This window comes from Phyllostomus hastatus, unplaced genomic scaffold, assembly GCF_019186645.2.
Source record: "Phyllostomus hastatus isolate PE091 unplaced genomic scaffold, TTU_PhHast_1.1 phas_contig_17, whole genome shotgun sequence".
In the NCBI taxonomy this organism is placed as follows: Eukaryota; Metazoa; Chordata; class Mammalia; order Chiroptera; family Phyllostomidae; genus Phyllostomus; species Phyllostomus hastatus.
In genome coordinates, this window is record NW_025333664.1 from 34,412,950 (window position 1) to 34,436,553 (window position 23,604).

A 23,604-nucleotide genomic window follows, 5' to 3' on the forward strand; every position below is an offset into this window, starting at 1 on the left:
GATTTGGTTTCTGAGTTAATTAAACTGCCTATCTGTGTTTTCTTATATCTCATTTTGTGTTTGTTATACTACTATATCATCTAGATAGAATCTTTCTGTAACCATTCAATTATATATGTAGCACTACCCATTCTGAGTCCCCATCTTTTAACGATAGCATTGAAACTGTTCACATTTATTATAATGATTGAAATGTTTGGGTTTTTTTCTGGCATCATTTTTGCTCTCATTTTGTTTTCTGCACTATTTTTTCCTCCTTCTGACTATATAAATTGTGGCTAACTAGATGCCAAGTTCATCTGAAAATCCAGGTAAAATATATTTAAAATTCAAGGACAAAAGTTCTAAAAACAACCAACTGGAAAATGCTACATCTGTATGGCATTCTCTAAATGCTGCATATATTGTATAGCATAAATTTCTGCAGCACTTAGTAAAACACACTGCTTTGATATACAAAGCTGACATTACTGACCTTTCCCATCTGTGAGAGATGTGCTTTGAGCTGCTTTTCATTTATTGGGGAAAAGTTATGTTGAGCCATGGAACACATTTATATAATGGCTTCTTGAAGTTAGAATTTGGAAAATGTGGATTTGGAAATTTTTCTCCTCTACAGCCATGTAAGAATTATATTTTTATTATTTTATAATTCATACCTCTTTATCTCTTTTAGGCTGCTTTGACTACAATTAGTTGATCATAAATGTATTATCCAAACTAGGATGCTTTTGGTTATCAAAGGGGGCACTGTTAATAATTAATACTTTGTATAAACTGGGACCATTCAGGGCAAAAGGGGATGTAAAGTCATTCTAACCATAATAGTTAGAAAAAAAAGATTGTAGGTATAATATAAATGAAAATTTTTCCCGATACTCTTTACTCAAAGAAATATTTTCTGGACAAGTTAGCAGAGTATTCAGGCTGTGTTTGGAGGTTTGTGGAGCAGCAAGATTTGAATCAGAGAAGACATTACAACACATTCAACCTTATAGCATACCCCATACTCTCAGAGTGGAATTATAAACACACCCTTCCTGAAATATCCAAATTCATCCATTTTGCACAGTGTGCTAGAGGTTTGACTACACTCTCCAATTTTTATTTCTTGGGGTTTGTTCCATTTTTCTTTTTTTGGTGTATGTAATGGCCCTATTACAATTATTCCTATTATTCTCTCTTCTATATTTAATATTTATTTTATCTTGAATGACCTGACTTATCCATTGGCTGAACTTTATTTATTTATTAATAATTTGTGCCCTTAAACTTCTCTTTGTATTCCAAATTTAATGCATTTAATTATTTTTCCCCTCATTACCTTCTTCCTCAAAAGAATACAGGGCTGTTAAGAGAATTTTTTGGTTTGGGGATATAAGAGGCTCTACTCAAATCATTATATGTCAGCTCTTTCCTCTCCATTTCTTAGTAGTTTCCTTTCGCAAAATTACATTGCTGATTGGCTTCCTACAAGTATATCTCATAGCAAAAAACTTAGAATATTTTCAGAGATGCCTGTTCTAAAAGCCATTTCAGCAGCACCTGTGCTTAAATCTGGCCACCTATAGTTCTAGGGCAGTTTCCAAACACCAAAAGCCAATGATGAAGTGGACATCAACACTCCATGTCTGCAAAAGAAGAACATTATCTTAGCACACTTTGATGTCTAGAAGAAAATGTATAGCCTCATAAATTTGAAGGGAGCTTTTTTATGTACCTTAAACTTTATTTTAGTGCCTTTATAAGACAGGTTCTGGGGATAGGACCAATATCATTATTTCGAGTTAGCTAGTGTTACAACAGCCTTTTGCTGTAGCAGTCAAACAAATATGTATTGAAAGCCACTGTACACCAAGCAATATGCTGAGAGTTCTAGAAATACATACAATATGAAATAATATATAATCATGTAGTTACCTAATGAATGTGTACATTTAAGTGCTGTAATATTCTTAAGTAAGGTGAGCTCAGTACCTGGTTAGCAATTTATGTGAGGGAAATAAAATTTGCCACCTCAAAGTGTGTCTCTCTGGCATGAAGATTATTTTATATTTTAGAAAACAAGACACAGGAAGATCCTTTGACCTACCTGCAAACTCTCTAAAGGAATTTAAAATAGTCCTGTTATAGGAAAAACTATTACCATATGTAACCACAGTTAAGTATGAACTAGGTGTGGTGGACATGAAGAAACACAGCAAAACCCTTTTGATCAAAGTCTTCTCTGTGGTCTATTGTCTCTAGATGACCAAGCAAACATTTATTTACTAAACATTAATTCATTTCATCTCCCTGTGAATTGCCTTCCTCTTCTTTGAAGTCTCACACCATTACACCCTTCTTCTTAGCTCAAGATAGCATAAGTTTCAGCTGCCTGATTTGTCCTGGAGGCCCATATTCTTATGGAACTCCCATATGTATGCACATAATTAAATTTGATTGTTTTCTATAGTTAATCTGTCTCATGTCAATTTAATTATTAGGCCAGCCAGAAGAAACTAGAAGGGCAGGGAAAATTTTCTTCCTCCCTAATGGACTGAATATGAAGGTAGCAGGAATCATTGAGCAGAAGGAAAACATGCTAAGTAGAGAACACTGATTGCAGAAGCACATGGCAAATATGAATGACTCAGCTGCATTTGTTGAGGAGTCACAATAAATATATCTGGATGGAGGAGTCTCTTTTTGCTTTGGAGTTTCTTAAAAACTAGGCAAAAGAAAAAAGTACATGGATGTAGTAGGTAAGAGGCAGCCATGAAAGATATTTGAATAAGAAGGTTATATAAAGCCCTCTAAGTATTAGAAGGTGAAATATGACTATACATGGCTAAGCTAATTTGGAAAAAGGAGCTCAATTAAGTCAAGCACAGTAACTCAAAATATACAGCAGATCCTCACATAACACTGTTTCATTCATATCATTTTGTTATAACATTGATGGGATGCCATAGGAACTTAACTCTTGTTTATATCAATTAGCCTGTGGTAAAATTGATTTTGTTATATATCATTTCACTTAAAATTACAGAAGCTATTGACATTAAGTGGGGATTTATGTAGATTTTATGTTTTAGGAATTTTTGGACATTTAACAGCCTGCTAAAAGAAAAAGTCACCTTGACCAGATGGCTCTGTTGGTTGGAGCATCATCCAGTACTCTAAAAGGTTGCATGTTTGATTCCCAGTCAGAGCGCACACCTAGGTAACAGGTTCAATACCTGGTCAGGGTGTGTCTGGGAGGCAACCGACCAATGTTTCTCACATCTATGTTTCTCTTTCTTGTTCTCTCTCTCTCACTTCCTCTCTCTCTAAAATAAATAAATATATCCTCAGGTGTGAATTAAAAATTAAGAAATAAATAAAAGAAGAGAAAATATATAAGACATGCATATTCTTACATGTCTTTTCTTATTTTAGTTCCCATATTTTAGATAAATTGGTTTTATTGGTATGCAAAGGTATCACTTACTGGCACTAGCTTTAGCAGATCTGTTTTAGCACTAATAGATTGCATGATATTTTCTCCTGTATAAACAATATAAAATAAAATGTTACTTTCTGTTTGTAGTCACTATATTTAACCATAAAATTTATTTTCATATGTAGAAAATTAAGTACTGGCCAATCAATCCTTAAATTTTGGTCTTACATGATTTTAAAACATTTCTAAGATAATTTGAGTTTTAGGTAAATGATAGATGATTGTTACAATCAATTTACTCAGTATATTAATTATGGCAAATATATTTGCTTATTATAACATACATATACTCTTATTGTTACAGGGTGCAGCCAAGAGGGGCAGACCCCAAATGGGCATTTAAAATGGGGTCCAGAACTCAAGGTGTCCAGGAGATTTTTGGATGTCCTCACTCCCACTCCCCAGGTGTGGGTTGGGGGAAGGGACAAATGGAGCAGGGCCCTTGAGAGCTGTTTTGCATAGCAACAGCCTTGCAGCTAACCTCTGGTGTGGTCATTTAACATATCTATAGCCTTTGGCTGGTCGCTTAGATATGTTAAATAGGTGTGGCCAGGCACAGAGTCAAGGGAATGGAAGTAACTTTCTCACCAAGATGTAACTGGGGGGCAGGTCCCCCCCCCCACCCCGAGTCACAGCGCCTGCGTGGGAGCTTGGAGAAGACTGGCTCCATGACATGGGGCCACGCCTGCCCAGACTCATGATGGGAAAGCTGGATGGATATGAGTTCTGGCATGTGAAGCCGAGTGTGGGAGGAGTGGGAAAAGGGGCTGCAGAGGAAGACTGGTGTGGGGATTTAAACCCAGAGATGCAGCAGCCATTGAGCAGAGGGGGAGAACCATGCAGCTGTGGAAGTACAGAGAGGATCAAAGCCATTGGGAAGGGAGAACCACACAGCCTTGACAGAGTGGAGACTCCCGCAGCCTTGAGAGAGAGAACCACACAGCTTTAGCAGAGTGAAGACTCCCGCAGCCCTGAGGGAGAGAGGACCACGTGCCTTTGCCAGAGTGGAGACTCCCGCAGCTTTAGAAGGGGGAACCACTACCTGGTTTTAGCAGAGATCCCGGCGACTCAGCAGAGGGTGCCGGGAACCCAGGGAGGTCTCCCAGTCGAGATGGAGTACTAACTGGGAAGAACCAGAGGACTGCCTGAGCCCTGGACTTCTATTTCCTTTTCTGAGATATGGTACTCTGGACTGGGCAAAGGGGGAAGGAAGGAAGGACTGTGTCTGTTTGTGGGTGTTTTAAGGGACTTTGGGATTTTTGATAAAGACATTAGGTCACTACTTTAAGTTTGTGTAGCATTAAATAAACATTTCCTTTCCTTTTCACGAATGTCTGGCATTGAGAGACGTCTTTCCTCTGGTGGCAGACATAACGGACCTGGGGGCTTCTTTCAGTAATAGTATATTGTCCCAGGCCCCCCTTGTTTGCTGTGTAACATTATTAGTTTTCCTGTTGATCAGAGAAAAATATTGGCTACATGTTTTGTAAAATGCAGATGTGTTTAGGAGTACAGATCATGTATAATAATGAAATGTATATGTGCAAGTAACATTCTGATTTGTACTTTAATTGTTATTTACATGCAGCGTGAATTAAAAATAAAACAAGGTGAGGTGAGGGAGGGAAAGGAACAAGGAATATAATTGACTCAGTAGTTTTGCATTATAGCTGCTTTAATTAACAGCTTTGTTGTGGCAAAACAAATGTGATTTAGAAACACTAAAAATAACTAGGACCATTGCATCCTCTTTGGGCAAAAGTTGTTTATGTTTTTAATATTTATTTGATTTTTATTGACACAGAGCAGAAAAAAGTGACAAATTTGTGTCATAGAAGATATTTCTCATCAATTTTACCAACTTTATCTACAGTAGTATTTCCCTTATCTGAGGTTTCACTTTCTGCAGTTTCAGTTACTAACAGTCAATCAAGGCCTAAAATATTAAATGGAAAATTCCAGAAATAAACAATTTATCAGTTTTACATTACTTGCCTTTCTAAGCACTGTGATGAAATCTTTCCACATCCACCTCTGTGCTGTGCAGGATGTGGATCATCTCTTTGTCCTGTGTTTCCGTGCTGTCTGAGCTCCTCACCCATTTGTCACTTTCCAGCTATCTGTGTTATCAGATTGACTGTGGAGATATCACAGTGTCTACATTCAAGTGACCCTTATTTACATAATAATGACCACAAATCGCAAGAGAAGTCCTGCTGGCAATTTGGAAATACCAAAGAGAGGCAGTGCAGTGCTTACTTTAAGTGAAAAAAGCCTTAGTACAGTACAGTAAGATATTTTGACAGAGAGAACACATTTGTTATAGGAAAAATGGGATTCAGCTGCCTGCTGCCATACACAACCATAAAACAGAGATTGGTGAGGGAGGAAAAAGGGTTTTATTAAAGGGAGCCCAATTTGGAGGAACTAGGATCTCCTCTGCTCTAAGCCCTTCCCTTCTGCAAAACACAGATTTCCCCTTGTTTCCCAAAAACTGAAATCCAAATCCATGTCCAGAGAGCACCCTCCATTCTTATCTGCCCTTTTGGAGTCAAAGGCTGCTACATGGATGAGTCTTTGTCTCTCCATCTCTGAGTTCTCTCTCTCTTTGGAGTGCTCACTTGTGAAGCCAGTGTCTCCATTGTCTCGATGCAGCTTTTTCCCTCTTCCAGGGCTGGAGTGCATTGCCAGATCACTGCAGCAGTTCTTGCTAGGGGCTCAGTCAACTGGGCCCCACAGTCCAAGGCGGCTTGCGCTCCAGGGCTGCATGTCTGTGTGCTGCTCTCAGGGCGAGGGGATGGGAGCAGTCCAAGACTGACAGCATCCCACCTGAGCCCACTGCAGGTGAGGTGTGCATCCTGCTCCAGCCTGCTCCAGACCATGTGAGCAGGGCAAGGCAAGAGTTTCCCACGGGGCTGGCGTCCTGCAGGCCAACCGCTGGTATGGTGTATGTGTCCTGCATCTGGGACTCAGCCTCCAAAAACTGGCTGCTGACTGTGCAAGTGAAGGAACTCAAAAAGGGCACCCAAGCTGAACCTGGTGTCCTGCAGGTCCGCAAGCACTCTGTTCCTCACCTTGACCAGGGGCGAGGAAGAGAGCGTTAGTTACTGTGTGGCCACCATTTTAAATCTTTCCTTCAAAATCCTATGCACTGCAGGAGTGTCCAAATGCTCAGCCAACTCCGGGCCACCATCCACCGAGTGTGTCAGCCCCACACGGTTCCTTTACCCCTCCTCTGGCTGCTGTGATCCAGAAGCGTGAGGAGGGTTATACTCGAGTTGTGACTTTTTCAGCCCCCACAGTCCACAAGCGGTGTACAAGCGGTGTCTGTAGCTGCATTAGTTGTCTGCTGTTGCCTTGTGGGTATGGAATTATGATCCAGCTATGGTTTCGATCCCGGACAGCCTTCAGAACTTCCCTGCCCCTCCTCCTGCCTGTTCAGTTGCCAGGGATTCAGACACTGACCAGCTACGTTCATCTTCTGCAGCCCCTCCCTGCTCCGGGGGTGCACCTCTCCTGCCAAGGATGGGGTTCTCTCAGATGCGGGTTCCCTCAGATTGGGGTTTCCTTTGCCTGCTCCCCAGCGATCTGACCAGACTTCTCTGTTACACATTCACATAATTTTTTACAGTATATTGTTATAAATTTTCTGTTTTATTATAAGTTGCTTTTAATCTCTTACTGTGCCTAATTTATACATTAAACCAGGGGTGTCCAATCTTTTGGTATCTCTGGGACACACTGGAAGAAGAAGAGGTGTCTTGGGCCACAGATGAAATGCACTGTGACATGTAATCACAAGAAAATCTCATAATGTTTTAAGTAAATTTATGATTTTGTGTTGGCTTGATTCATTGCCATCTGGGGACACATGCGGCCAGTGGGCCACAAGTTGGACACCCCTGCACATTGTCATAGGGAAAAGACAGTATATACAGGGTTCAGTACTGTCCTTGTTTCAGGCATCCACCAGTGGTCTTGAATTGTACCTCCATGGATAAGGAGGAACTACTATATTATTAATACATTGATTGATATATTAATTTTAATAGATGTCAAACATACTCAGAGCACTATAAACCTTTATTTGTATCCTTTCAGAATTGTGTGTGTATATATGTATATATATTATTTCCAAAATGAATGTGATTATGTTGAAATCATGTTTTTTTTTTTAACTGCTACTTTTTACTTAAAACATCATGCATATAGAGTTACTGACTTCTAAAAATGGGGTATGATAGGTGATTTTCAATGTAATCCAATCCTTCCTTCCACTTAAAACAGTTTTGATAAGCATCTTTTAGCTTCAAGCATGACATTAGAAGAAAGGTCTAGAAAAGAGATCACAGAGACTAAGTGAGAATCTCAAGCAGTTAAAGAGATAATAAATGAGATGCGATGAGTGCTTTTAAAAACATGCAAATGAAGATAGTGGGAGTACAGAGAAGGATAAAATAACTCTGCCTGAGGGGGCCTTCTGCTGACTTTTTCTTACCCTCTTTGCCCTAGTTTTTCATCTATGCATTTTGTTTTCTCCTGTCTAGTATCTGTCTGTAGTCTCATAAATTCTCTCTCTCACTTGATTGGTACTAGAATACTTCCTTTAAATGAAAAAAAATAAATAGCACTCACAAACCATTTGTGGATTTATTCAAATATGGAAAATTCTGCTTCAGGAAGAAACTAATACAAAACTTCTTTATCCTTTGTCAAAAATATATACATATATGTAAATAAACTATTAATTTTTAAAAGATTTAGATGTGCCAATTATCTGAATTGTCCATTGCAAGCTAAGACAATCTAAAAATAAATTCTAAAATAATATAATACTTTTATTTCTTCAAAGTAAATATATTACAGAATGGACCCTGGGGAGGGGGGCGAATGATACACTATTACCGAATGGACCTACTCTTGTGCTCTGAGGATCCACCTCCTGCCCCACATACTAGATTGGCCTTGCCTGCTTCCAGGGGAAGACATCTCTCAATGCCAGAGATTGGTGAAAAGGAAAGGGATTATACGATTATCTATTTTAAGAGTTATACAGACTTAGAGTAATGACAATGTCTTCATTAAAACTACTAAAGTAATTTAGAATACCCACAAACTCACAGTCCTTACTTCTCCCCTTTGCCCAGTCTGGGGTACCATATCTCAAGAAAAGAAGTAAAAGTCCATGGTTCAGGCAGCCCCTCGGTTTCAGCACCATCAGCTGTGTTGTTGCCAAGATCTCTAGTTAATCCAAAACAATGTGACACCTTCTCATGGATCACCAGCAAGAATCCTTTCATCCCTTTTCTTCCAGGCAAAATCTCTCCTGCTTCCTAAGCCATGTGGCAAAAAGGGAGCCCCCAAAGCCCTCATGGCTGCCTCTCCTTGGTTTAAATCCCAGTACCAATCTTCTTCTGCAGCCCCATTTCCAACTCTTCCCACAATTAGTTACACCTGCCAGCATTCCCATATTCTTCCAGCTTCACTGGGCTGCCATAGTAAGTCCAGGCAGGTGTGGTCCCATGGCGTGGAGCCAGTCATCTACAAGCTTTTAGGCAGGTGTTATACCCAGAGGGAGTTGCCTCCCAGTAACTTCATGGCTTGAAGTCACTCCCATCCTCCTGGATCAAAGCATGGCCACAGCTGTTTAATATATCTATGAAACCAGTTAAAGGTTATGGATATGTTAAATGACGGTTTTGGAGGTTATCTGCAAAACTGTTGCTATTCAAAACAACTCCCAATGGCCCTGCTCTATGCATCCCATCCCCAGCTCAGACTTGTGGGGGTGAGGACATCATTCGTGTGTGTGTGTGTGTGTGTGTGTGTGTGTGTGTGTGTATGTTTCTAATATTTCCTGGACACCCTGAGTTCTGGACCCCATTACAAATCCCCATTTGCCTCCCTGCCCCACAGGGTGTACCCAGTTACAAATACATATGCAATGTATATTTGTTGTGGAGAAGTTAGAAAATATAGATAAATAAGAGAAATTAGCATCCAAAATTCCACTATTATATATCTTTCCTGGCTTTTTTCCCTCTGTGTAGATATAGACATACAAATACTAATAGCACATACTTCTTTAAAAAAGGTCAAATCAGATGTGTTGTTTTGTATTTAGCTTTGTTTACTTAGTTCATTCTAAACATCCTTTCATGTTAGCAAAAAAAATAGGGCTCCATCTTCATTTTTAATGACAGCCAGAATTCTACTCTATATCAAAATTTACTTAACAGATTCATATTTAGTTATGTTTCTAATCATTCATAATATAAGTAACCACATTAGTAACATCCTGGTAAGCACCTCTTTGCATGTATGTGTAATTTCCCCCTCAGGGTGAATTATTAGAACTGCTATGTTGAGTGCTGCATAGTTCTTATGGTCCTTATCATTATTACCCATTGTCAGAGTGTTCTCCAGGAATGTTTTGCCTGTGTATATACTAACTGGCAGTGAAGACACTGATTTGTTGAAAGACATGGACTTCTATGTGTATGTGTAACATTTATTTTCTATGCAGAACCAAATTAAAGAGATACATACCACACATATGTATCTCGATTGTTTTCACAGTAAAATGATCCCAACAACAATGAACATTTTTATACTTTAGAAGGGAGTTTCTACCTTATTGTGAAAAATCAAATTTTGCCATTAAAATGCAAATCCTCTATTTGATGAGTTTTAATATTAATGAAACTTTTGGCTTTCAAAAAAAATTGAAATTTTTAACACATATTTCAGGACTTCCAGGACCTTTGAGAAGTATAATGTAAAAGAAGTTTCATCTGCATTAAATATACAGGAACTGATTTGTCCTAGCCATGTGTCAAATGACAGGTGATAAAGAGAGTATTGTTCCCATCTTACATTTAGAAGTTGAAAGTAATTAGATTGGAAGGGGATTTCCTTTATTTAATGGCACAAATTTACTCCTCTGTTTCACTCACTCATCTGTGGTTTATATACATTTCTGATAGCAAGTAGAGTATTGAAACTTGAATCATGGACCATAGTTACTTTTTTTACTGTGAAATAGGTCATCTTCCCTCTCTTAATTTCCTATTTGTTTACATTATTCATTGAAGAATCAAGCTCTTGAATCACTTTCTCTTCCTACTCCTAACAATATCATAATGGCTTTAGCCTTATGTGGATGGTCCTTTGAATTCTAGTTGAGAAGTCTAATCTTCTCAATTCCTTGCCTTCCTCACCAGTGTTTACCTTTTTTCTCCATCACACCTTGGTCCCTGTATCACTAGAACTTGCACCACCCCTAAATCTCATTTTCTAATACACCATTGTTTGACCATTGGCTTGTTTGCTCGGGTAGCCCTATTACAATTATTTGACCTATTGAGATGACTGATCCATTCAAACCCACCACCTTCTCACTGTCCATCCTTTTCTCCTGTCTTCATTCCCCCCAGTCTAACTTAGATTCCATGGTTTGTCATTTTATAACTCCTATAAAAATACTCTGAACTCTGCCCCTCTCTCACATCCTTTCAATAAACTCCATTTTAGTTGAACACAGTTTGTCCCCTTTCCCATGCCTACTCCCAAATAACTAAATAAGACTAGAGAATAAAAACCACAAGTGGAGCCATTTAAATTCATGCTCAAAAATCTCTAAAAGGAAATCCTACCCTTAAACTCATAAAAGTGAATTGTCACATTTGTGATGATTATAATTTTTCTTTTTCCACATCACTATTCCCTCAGATGATGGCCTCCTGAAGTAACTGTAAGTAAGCAAAGTAGCAAAACTCTCACTCTTTCAGAAGGAATGACCATCTATGACTTAACTAAAGCATTACTGAGAATGGATTTTCTTAAATGACCTTTTTATTCCTTCCTGTTAATTAATTACCTTATACAATGTATGACTACCGTCCATGAAAATTGGAGTTTTTGTATTACTTCAGTACTTTTATTTTCTTTTAGTACTTCTACCTATCCTATTTCACCAATAAAATTACCAAATTATTATGACTATGTGACCATTTGGTTGCTTTATTTATACTTTTAGAGGTAGCAGAGTGTGAAGAAATGGAAATCTGAAGGTATAGTTTTGATTCCTTTGAACTTATACTTGTTAAGCTTGTGCTTTTAGACAAATTACCCAACTTTTCTAAAATTAAATTGCACCTCTGTATGGTGGAGTTAATAATATCTACCTTACTGAATTGTTTGGAGGATCAAATGAGATGTGTTTGTAAATGTGATTTGCAATCTGTAAAGCCCTACAGGAGCAACCTGTTATCATTTGAACATCTCACATTAAGAGTTTATTCTATATGTAAATTACTGTGATTTGAAATTTAGCATTCAGGGTCATGGTTTTAAATATCTCTCTATATCTTTTTTTCAAAATGGCTGTTTTGTCTCATAAATGTGGTTTGCAAAAGCATTAAGTTTGAAGAACAATTTTCACAGTCTTATTGCCTCTCAGGGGAGTCAGTGATGAATTCCTAATGAAACGGATTCATTATTGCTCACACACAGTCCCTATATTTCCATTACTGTGTAAATAAATTGCTATGTAAACATTTGGTTAAAACCAAATAAGTTTTATATGGAAATTAAGGCAGTCATTGTTCTTGGCTTTCCATTTGTTCACAAAAGCATTTCTTAATCTTTTAAATTCCAAATACAATAGTGTTTTTGAAGAAATACAGAAGAAAGAGTGCCCAGAGAGTCAGTTGAATTGGAAGTGTTTAGCCCACAAAAAACCTGTGAAAATATCAAGAAACTTTGTCATATTTAAATCTGGAATCATTTTGAAAGATCTGCTTTGAAAATTAAGCTTCTAACACTAAGGAACTGGCTTACCCAACTATCTTGTTTCAAGGAAAATAGAGAAGGCAAGTCGGCTGAAATGAAAGCTAGTTGATTATTCACCAGCCTTAGGGATAATCACATTGAGGGGAAAGGCTATAATTAGCTCAGTTGTTGAATTTTACCCTGCATGTGGCAACATCCAGTGGTTTCTCTTTTATTTTCCTTTTATTCTAAGTCTCCAAATATTATTCCCAATTTATATATTACAGATTTTGCAATTCTAACAGATAATAAAGAAGTTGGTATTAGTGCTCATTTGTATAATATTCAGACATAAATACAAATACAAATTTTTATATTTTTAAAAGTTATACTTTGGTGTCTTCTATTAGACTTTTTTGTTATACTCAATTATTTTGTCACATTATAGCTGTCTAAATATGAATGATTCAAAATATACTCATGAATGTGGGCAGCAGTGCAAGGAGGTAAAAGGGGCTAAATGGTAATGAAAAAATACAATAAAGATTAAATTAAAAAATAAACAGACACAAACTGAGATACAGAGAACAAATTAATGATTGCCAGATGGCAAGTGGGTGAGGGATGTCTAAATACTATGTTGTACACCTAAAAAATCTAATATAATATTGTATGTCAACTGTAATTGAAAAGAAATTTTTAATTAAATAATAAATAAATAATGAAAAATAAACTGTCAAAAAATCTATTATTCTTATCAAAGTTCTCCACCATAAACAAATCTGAGCTTCTCTACTTTTGTTTGCTTGCTTTCAGTTTCCAGTAAGGACTGGGGTTGAAAGTTAATTTTAATTAGAGTTTACAAGTAATGAAAATTACAGCTAAACATATGGATATGCCCAGAAGCATTGCTGTGAGTAGCACATTTATCTTTAGATTCACTCAAACCTCATGATCATATTAAATTTTATTTTGTTTAAGACAATTTTGCTTAAGCTATGTGCATGTTTTTCTCATATTTCTTTTGTTATTTCTAGTTTACTATTTATCCTTTATATATTTTATAAAGATAGTATTTTTTCAGATGTATTTTTCCAGAAGTATTAATCTTTTTAAGATTTCAAATTGATTTTTTATGTGAATAGTCTAACATTTCTGCTATTATTTAAGTAAGTTTCAACTACTAGTAGTTGTAAGTCCTATAGTCTATGACTTTAAAAAATGACAGTGATAGCATAGAATATAATTTTATGATGGTAATATGAACTTTTATGCCCAGTGCTAAATACATTTTGTTAATATTTTGAACCCTTTATTGTTCATGTTTTTTTAGCCAACAGTTTTCTGGAGAAACTAAATGTATTAATTAATTTGCATGTTAAGTCATGTTCACTAGGGACACTTACTGTGAAGTGGTAGAATTTATTTGCTGTGAAGCTTTCTTCATAGCCAAAGTGCACATGAGAAAGTACAAGAGAGAAAGTGGTCTGAAGCTTAGGAGGTGCCATTAGTGGAAGGTTTCAGACTTCCTGTTTACCTACAATTTGATATTATGCATATTCTCCATGGTGCTGTGTCATGCCATAAATCTTGCACTAGATTCAAAGATGAAGATTCATAGTATATAAATCATTAGGTAGATAGATGAAAAATTATATACTAAACACACTTTAGTTATATTTGCATTATATTTATATCAATTAGATAAGTTTTTTGGCTTTGGGTATTTATGTTTAAAAGTTTAATACAAAGTATAAGTATAAATGGGGATAGATAGTTATACTGACTTATACAATACATATGATTAAAAGAATATATATTTGTGTTTTAATTTATGATTAAAACAATACATCCACAAAGGTGTTCTGGGTATGTCACGGTGAAGAGTTTACCCTCTAATAGGGTACAGGAATTCTGAAATAGTTAGAAAATTGTGTATTAAATACAATAATACAAGAACCCTATAATTAAATTCAACTAAAAAAAGAGCTAATAAAAAGCAGAAGAATAGGAGGAGTTGGAAGGTGGGATGGCAAAGGCTTCCAGAAGAGATGACACTTATGTTGAGCCCTTTTAAAATGCATGGTAAACACTATTAAAGTATTGAAGATATGGATCGCAGAAAATGTGAAGGGAGCTGGTAAGAGACAGGAGAAGGATCATTGGAAGATGGTGCATTTGGAACTTTGGAGAGTGAGTAGAATTCTTATAAGCATAAACAGAGCAAAAGGCATCTAGTAGGGGGAAAGTCACAAATGGGGAACATACTGAACATATTCGGCAATATTCACATTTGATTTGATGTGAGCTGTATAAGAGGGAGTCAAAGCTGGAGAAATAGGTTTAGACCAGATTGTACGAAGCCTAAAATGCTAAAATGAGCTGGTTGGACTTTGATCTGTAGGAAGATTCTTTCAGCAGCAGTGCATAGGATGGCTTAGAAGGTGGAGAGATTGGAAGCAGAGCCATGGGATACGTGTCAAGGGCAGATTAAATAGTCTGAATGGAGCAGGCTGTGGGAGTAGTAATGGAAAGGTGGGAACTGATGCAAGAGACACTGTGGGTGGGAAGGGGAGGACAGGGAAGGGTTTCAGAATGAGCTGAGTTTTGAGTCCATGTCATGAGGAGGAAGGTGGTACCAGTGACAGAGATAGCTATCACTGAATGAAGAACAGGCCTGTCAGTTGAATTAAGGTGTTGAAAGCACATAGAGCTTGACATTTTCAGCAGTCACTGGGAATTAAGAGCATTGAGACTAAGAGAAACTCTGCTATTCAGCCCACCACACTATCTGGATAATGCTAACATGATAAGAAATTAATATTTTCAGGAACAAATGACCAAAGTTTTTGGCAAGGCCATAGAATATATCCCCCCCCCACAAGAAACTTATAGATCTCCGTCAATTCAATGTTTCAGTAGCTTAATATTCTCAGTTATATGATGTGAAAAATAGTACCAGTTCCATCTCTTAGATTCTGAGATTGTATTAAAGGTACTGCTTTGGTAAAAAATCAATATAGGAGACTGTGTAGTTATATATAAATAATATGTATTTATTAAACATTTATTAAAATAATTAGCTTTTATTAAGTATTTACTCTGTGCTAGGCACAATTTTAAGTACTACTTAAGTGTTAAATAATTTAATCCTTAAATAATCACCATGGCCCTGTCTGGATAACTTAGTTGGTTAGAGCATCATCCCAATATGCCAAGGCTGTTGCTTTGATTCCATTGACCAGGTTACATACAAGTATCAACCAATGAATGTATAAATGAGTAGAAAAACAAATTGATGTCTCTCCCTCTCTCTCTCTCTGTCTTCCCCCTTCTCTCTCTGAAATCAATAAATTAAAATTATCACCTTGAGATTTTATCACTTCACAGAGAAAGAGAATAAGACTCAGAGAAACTAAATAGCATTTATAATTCTGAGACTTGAACTCAAGCACTCAGGCTTCAGAGCTCAGCTCCTACCTATTAATCACATTGCTTCCATCTGCCTCTCAGACTGCGCTTAGGCTTTGGATCTAATAGAAAAGCTTGGTTTAAATCTTAGCATTCTGTCTTGTTAACTGTGTGACCTTGTGAAAGTTGCTTACCACCATGAGCCCCATTTCTTCATCTGTAAACACAGAGCTGTAAAGAGAGTTAACTTTGTGTGAAACACTTACATAGTGTTTGGCTCATAAAAATCAACCACCAGGCCTGACAGTGGGCACAGTGTAGAGTCCTCAATACTTTTGGGGAGCTCACAGAAATATTTTCTTTTTAAAATCAGATGGAAAAAATGAGCTTTTGGTTGAATAAAATGTTTAATATATATTAATATATTATATTTATACCAAAGTAATTATAAAATATAACTTTTAATTTTTTTCATTAAAAAGCAGAAGTGGCTAGGGTCCATTAATATCCTAAGTTAGCCCTGGTCATCACTTCTTACTTAGATCCCTTAAACCTCTTAGGGTCTTACCCATAATTCTCTCTTCAAACATTTTGTTGATTGATTCATTAGCCAACTAATTTCTAGCCTACACTAATTAGAATAAACTTAAAACTGACATTTGTATTCCTTACCCAACAATAATTTTCTCAACCCTCACTCGTAAGTAGTAGATTATTATTTTATCTTCTGGGCTACCTTTGTATTGTGTGGTTAAACTTCTTACACTCTGTATTATAACTATTTATTTACCTACTAGACCATCAAAGCATCTTTAGAACATGGATTGTATCTTATCCACTCCCATATCCCCAGGAACTAGCAGAGTACATAGCACATAGAAAGTTGTTCATAAAAGTTTGGTGAATCAAATTGATTCTATTTGCCACACTGATACTGTATTACCATCCATAGGCTAACTGCTATTTGTAAATGTTCTTTGTAACTAAGAGTTCCCCTAAAACTAGGTATCTGACATGAAAAATCGTCCTCCATCCTGCAAGATTAGCTTTTCCTTAGAATTTTTCTTTATAGCTGCATTATTCTCTATCTTCCTAATTATTCCTTAAAAGTTAAAAAGTTAAATAAATTAGTTTGTCAAGACTTCTTCCCTCCCTTGCTAAATTAATTTAATTAACAAAGGGTCTGTGAAAATCAAGTCCTTAGATATCTTTATGTAGATGTTCCAGTGTTAGAAACAATTGTGTCCCACTGATCTGATGGGAATACAGTATGAGAATGGGAAGTGAGCCTTAGTTCGTCAGTACCAAAGACACAGCATCATTGTCTAATTACTGAATGGGATGCAACATACAGTGTGGGGCGAAAGTAGGTATATAGTTGTGAGTACAGAAAATAGAGTTTATTCTTTTATTTTTATTAATTATTCTATTATATTCCATACAAACTATTGTAAATCTACTTTTTCCCCACACTATGTATCACTACTAAGGTTTAAGCATCTAATTTTAAGGACAGACTTTTCTTATTTTATTTGAATATTATTTATAGTAGTTTTATTCTTCTGAAGAATAGCAGAACATATAATAAATTATTAACTAATTTGTTCCTGATTAGTTGGCAGCATATAGCTTTATTTTTATTGAGAGATTTCTAAGTACCATTTTGTTTTTCACTTATTTTTATGTTTCCTACTCTGATTTATAATTTTCTCAGACCTGAGAGTTTTTACATCTTAATAGTTTTTAGTGCATGGAAGAGTGAGGCACTGGAAGGGAAAGAAACTGTTTGATAGTTTGGATGATTGTGGGTGATGGTATAAATTACATCAAAGAGGTTGAAGTTAAGGATAATTTTTGTCCTTTCTCTAGTTCCATCCTGCCCAGTAGTCTGCAACAAGTTTGGTTACTTGCAGAGATTATTTTGCACTCTTAGTATCTCTTTAAAACAGGATGGTATGCTCATGTTATAGAGAATGAAATTTCACAATGTTGGCATGGTATAATACTTGAAATCTCATGTTTATTGGATCCTTCTGAAGTTGTTTAAATTGCTAATTATAAAGGCAGAATGATTGATAAGAAGAATGGCTAATTTTTACTTTGATATGAGGTTTTACAGGATGATTCTTATTTTAGTACAACAATTGATAGTGTCTACTATTAGCATGACATTTTTCAGTTGGCAGAGCACTTTCATATGCATTATTTCTTTTGATGCTCACGATCCCTTGAGGAGGGTATTATTATCATCAATATTTTACAGATGAGGAAAATGAGCTATATGTATCTTCAACTAGCAGAATTAGGACCAAATTCTGGGTCTTCTTATTTAAATCCCTTATTTACGACCTCTGTACTTCTAAGCACTTTATGTTAATAAGATCCAACCATGGCCCTCTGACACAATTGGAAGGCAATAAAAAATGACCTTTTTCTGACCCTTTCCACTTACCTGATATCTCACGCACCTACATTGACCACTGGACATTAATCCATGCTGTATTCTCTCTGACTTGGGTATTATATATAGTCTCTACCATATTTTGAATTTGGCCTGAATACAGTCACATTTCTTTTATTTGTCAAATTAATACCTCAGACATAGCAGTATATCAGGACATTTAGCCTCTCCTTTCTAAGATTTTCCATTCCTTCTTAATACTTTCAGGAAACTCAAAGGTTTCTAAATCCAAAGGTTGGTCATTCTACCTTCCATCTGCCAGCAGAGAACACATTGGAGTTGAGCCATTCACCTTGCACATCTCTGCCACAAGTATTTTTCCCTGTTGCCCAATTGCTTTTGTAGGGCTATGTCTCTTATCAGCTCACAGGGATACCTCATGTTGGCTGCCATGATTACAGCCCCTTTAGTTCACATTTCCAGGACCAATCATTCCCCAAAGAAAGGTGGCCTAGTGGCAGAATGTCTGACTTTAGAAGACCTTCCTTCATAAGGCATGAACTGAAATTATCTCTCAAAAATGTTTATGTCCAAATCTAAGCCTCTTATTCATGTGCTCCCTTTCCTCAAAGTGATTTCATTTCAATGTCTCATTGCTTTTTCCTGTCACAGAGTTTTAGTGGAGGTCATCCTGATCCATCTTAACAGATCTTTCAGACTTTGAATTGTAGGGAGCAAGGGCTAGATTCTTCCTTCCACAAAGATCAGGGGTCTCAGTAAATGACGTTTTTGGTCATATTCTAAATTCAGTTCTCTCATCAAGGAAGAAGTTGCCTTTATGCTTCACCTAAGAGAACACCTTTAAGAGGCCCAAAAAATCAGTGTCTCTAACTTGACCTGTATAAAAACTAGTATCATCTAAAAATAAATCCCATTGGGCATTCCACATAAGCACTGCCTAAACATGCCTTCCTCATACTTGGGTCTGGATAATGCTGTACAGTTTGCACTTGTATCTTTGCCTTTCACAACACCCACTGATGGCATTGTAACACATACTACTCTCCTCAAATTCCTGGTAGAATAATTGAAGCCTATAAAATTAGACTTATTACAAAAAGGTAGTTATGGAATATATTAGTTTCCTGGGGCTGCTGTAACAGAGTACCACAAACTGGATGGCTTACACAACAGAAATTTATTGTCACACAGTTCTGGAGTCCAGAGGCACAAAACCAAGGTGTTAGCAGAGGTTCATTCTGGGTGCTGAGGAGAAATTTGTTTCATACCTATCTCCTAAGCTTCTACTACCCTTAGGAATCCTTTTGGCTTGTTGATGGCATTCTTCCTGTAGCTTCACAGGGTCTTCCCTCTATATGTTTGGGTCTGTGTGTCCAAATGTTCCCTTTATATAAAGACACCAGTCATTCTGAATTAGGACCACTCAAATGGTTTCATCTAACTTGGTCATCTGTAAAGACAGTATTTCCAAATAATATTCACAGGCACTGAAGATTAGGACTTCAATATCTTTTAAAAGGGACAAAAGTCAACCTATAATGGGGGGGGTGCAGATTATATATTAGGTTTTCTGACACTAACTACCACAGGGTTTGTACTATATTCTGAGGCCTCATGTAATGTAATTTTTTTCCAATAACTTTATATTTAGGAATGTACTCATTATTTTAAGTTTAGTGGCTTCTGATTCTTCTATCAGATTTGTTATTTTTAAAATTTCCTTTAGCCCTGGCTGGTGTGGCTCAGTGGATTGAGCCCCGGCCTGCAAAGCAAAGAGTCACTGGCTGGGTTCCCAAGTCAGAGCACGTGCCTGGGTTGTGGGCCAGGTCCCCAGTAGGGGGCGCATGAGAGGCAACCATACATTGATGTTTCTCTCCCTCTCTTTCTGCCTCCCTTCTCCACTCTCTAAAAATAAATAAATAAAATCTTAAAAAAAATACATAAAATTTCTTTTAAAATAATTTTCAAATGAATTTTTACTCAATGCCTTAAATCAAAGAGGAACAATACTTGTAGGCAATGCAGAATACTCCTATTTGTAATCTTACATTTATGTGTGTGTATGTGTGTGTTTTTCTAGTCATATTACCTAAGAATTATAGAATAAAGAAATTATATGCTTTTATATAATTTTACTTTTGGATTTACTTACTTTTGGATTTAATTTTACTTTTGGATTTACTTTACTTACTTTTGGTTTTACTTTTGGATATAAGTCCCTTATCAGTTCATAAGGCTACCACATATGAAAGTAATTTTAGAGTTATAAAATAGATTAGGTACTTTTTACTGTTTATAATCATGGCCTAGAATAATACTGAGATGCTGCTAAATTTAAACAAGTAAATTTAACTGTCAGTATATTTTCTGAATCTATAAAAGTAAAATATACCACAATAGTTAGAAAAATGGGCTTTGAAGTAAGAGAAAAATATATGGTTGTGTCTGAACGCTGCCATTATTATATGAGCAACCCAACTTCCAAGACTCAGCTTTCTCATGTCTAAAATTGAAATAAGAATGCCTTATTTCATTTTTTTAAGATTTTATTTATTTATTTTTAGAGAGGGAAGGGAGGGAGAAAGAGAGAAAGAGAGAAACATCATGTGCAGTTGCTGGGGGCCATGGCCTGCAACCCAGGCACGTGCCCTGACTGAGAATTGAACCTGCCATGCTTTGGTTTGCAGCCAGTGCTCAATCCACTGAGCTACACCAGCCAGGATAATGCCTTATTTGTTATAGGACTTTTGGGGAAATTGTTTAAGAAAATAACTCTGGCTGGCGTAGCTCAGTGGACTAAGCATGGGCTGCGAACCAAAGTGTCACAGGTTCGATTCCCAGTCAGGGTACATGCCTGGGTTGCAGGCCATGACCCCCAGCAGCCACACATTGATGTCTCTCTCTCTCTCTCTCTCTCTCTCTCTCTCTCTTTCTCTCTCTATCTCTCTTTCCCTCCCCTCCCTCTCTAAAAATAAATAAATAAAATCTTTAAAAAAAAAAGAAAAAAAGAGAAAATATATGGGGGGGCTTGGCCTCTCCCCAGCGGGAGGTGTAACTGAAGAGTGGTCCTGCCGAACGACGCCCTCTGGCGGCGGACCCCGGGCTGAGCCAGAGCCCGAGGTCCAGGATGCTGAACATCCCTTCCCAGTCTTTTCCAGCCCGCAGCTTCCAGCAGCACGTGGCCTCTGCGGGGGGCGTAGCAAGGTACCTCTAAAAACAGGGCAGAAGTCTTATGGATTGGATTCGACTGACCAAAAGTGGGAAGGACCTAACAGGATTAAAAGGCAGGTTAATTGAAGTAACTGAAGAACTTAAAAAACACAACACAAAAGATGCTTGTTGGATATGCATAAGAGGGCTTGTTTATAATGTCATCCCGTATATAGAGTATCATCCCGGTGGAAAAGATGAACTAATGAGAGCAGCAGGGTCAGATGGCACGGACCTTTTTGATCAGGTTCATTGTTGGGTCAACTATGAATCCATGCTGAGAGAATGCCTGGTTGGCAGAATGGCAGTTAAACCTGCTGTTCCTAAAGACTGTAGTGAGAAAAAGAAAGTCTTAAATGGCATGCTTCCTAAGGGCCAAGTGACAGGTACACTTGCCAAAGAAAGCCCTATTTCTCCAAGCTATGACTGGTTCCAAACAGACTCTTTAGTCACCATTGTCATATATACTAAACAGAAGGATATCAATTTAGACTCAGTAATAGCTGATCATCAGTTTGATACCTTTAGAGCAGAAACAATTATCAAGGATTATTTATATCTTATACATATTGGACTAAGCCATGAGATTCAAGATTTTTCTGTGTGGGTTGTTGAGAATGTGGGAAAGATAGAGATTATCCTAAAGAAACAGGAGAGTACTTCATGGGAATGTCTTGGTCATCCTCTGGAGAATCACAATTCACTTATTCTGAAGAAAGATAAAGGTTTGTACTACAGAAAATGCCAGTTAATTTCCAAGGAAAATGTTACTCATGATATGAAGTTTTTCTGTCTGATGCTGCCACGAAGCACTTACCTTCAGGTGCCAATTGGACAACATGTTTACCTCAAACTAACTATTATAGGAACTGAAATAGTGAAGCCATATAAGCCTGTATCTGATTCCTTACTATCAGAGTTCAAGGACCCAGTTCTTCCCAACAATAAGTACATCTACTTTCTGATCAAAATCTATCCTGCTGGACTCTTCACACCACAGCTTGATCATCTTCAGATTGGAGATTTTGTTTCCATGAGGAATCCTGAGGGCAATTTGAAAATATCCCAGTTCCAAGAATTGGAAGACCTCTTTTTATTGGTAGCTGGAACAGGCTTCACACCAATGGTTAAAGTAGTGAATTATGCTTTGAATAATATACCCAGTCTCAGGAAAGCAAAGCTGATGTTCTTCAATAAAACAGAAGATGGTATAATTTGGAGAAGCCAGTTGGAGCAATTAGCATATAAAGATAAAAGATTTGATGTTGAATTTGTTCTCTCAGCACCTACTTCTGAATGGAATGGCAAAACGGGATACATTTCATCAGGTCTTCTTTCTGAATTTTTAAAAAGAAGTTCAGACAAATCCAAAGTTCTCATCTGTATTTGTGGACCAATGCCATTTACAGAGCAGAGAATAAGGTTGCTGCATGATCTTAACTTTTCCAAAGATAAGATCCATAGTTTTAATGGATGATGAAGAGCCATCATTGTCTTTTACTGAGCTGTTTTATCTAAATTTGTGGTTGTTTGGGTTTTTTAAGACAACTTTTTTTATATACTGAAAGGTTAACTGGGCTCCAGGCTCCAGTTTCTCAAATGAAATTAAATGCTCCTTCAGTATAGGTAACTGTCGGCTTTACTTTATACCATAACTTATTTTTCTACTGATTTTTGGCCAGGAAAGTCAGTCATGGCAGCAAACCCGTACAGGTGGTTTGTTACGAATCATAAAGCTCCTTGCCATTTAAATTGTATCACTGTTCCACAATGAGCTCCTGTGTTTTATGACTTGATGAAGTAAATGGTCATTTTGATCATGTTTCTATGCTGTAAAATGTCTTAGCAATACAGATTAAATTTTACATTGCACTGTCAACTCAGGAAATGATCATGTATGTTCTTGTTAATATTAAAACATGGAATGTTATAACTTAAAAAAAAATATATGTATTATGTTTACAATAGACCAGGCACTTTGTGAAAAGACAATAAACATCAACTATATTGTCACCACTATTTAAATTAATTAGTTACACTGAAATTAAAATCACTGTTTTGCATTATGAAATTAGAACCTTGGACATGAAGAGCAGAAGTTGCAGTGATTCTGTGCTTTGACCAATACTAGAGTCATAGTTGCCAGTACATTGTTACTGTTTTATGTCAGAGAATGTAACTATGGATCTATTATTTCAAATAGTTCCTTCTGTACTAATAAAATTATAATAAGCTACCTTAAGTCATAAGATTTAAATTAAAAAAAATATTTTGTCATTTTGGATATTGATTTTTGCTTTCTTTA

At 36.8% G+C, this 23,604-nt stretch overlaps 2 protein-coding genes and 1 pseudogene across 2 annotated transcripts in view; 2 read left to right on the forward strand and 1 right to left on the reverse strand.

The window, feature by feature from the left end:
* Positions 1-6,366, reverse strand: part of LOC123814941 — a 40,020-nt pseudogene extending 33,654 nt beyond the window's left edge.
* The window catches only part of MACROD2 (mono-ADP ribosylhydrolase 2), a 2,133,612-nt gene that overhangs the window by 623,727 nt on the left and 1,486,281 nt on the right, over positions 1-23,604 (forward strand). The gene's annotated exons all lie outside the window — the stretch shown is intronic.
* Positions 21,217-22,776, forward strand: LOC123814943 (cytochrome b5 reductase 4-like). Its single transcript, XM_045833094.1, is given in 1 exon segment — positions 21,217-22,776. A coding segment is annotated over 1 exon segment (1,560 nt).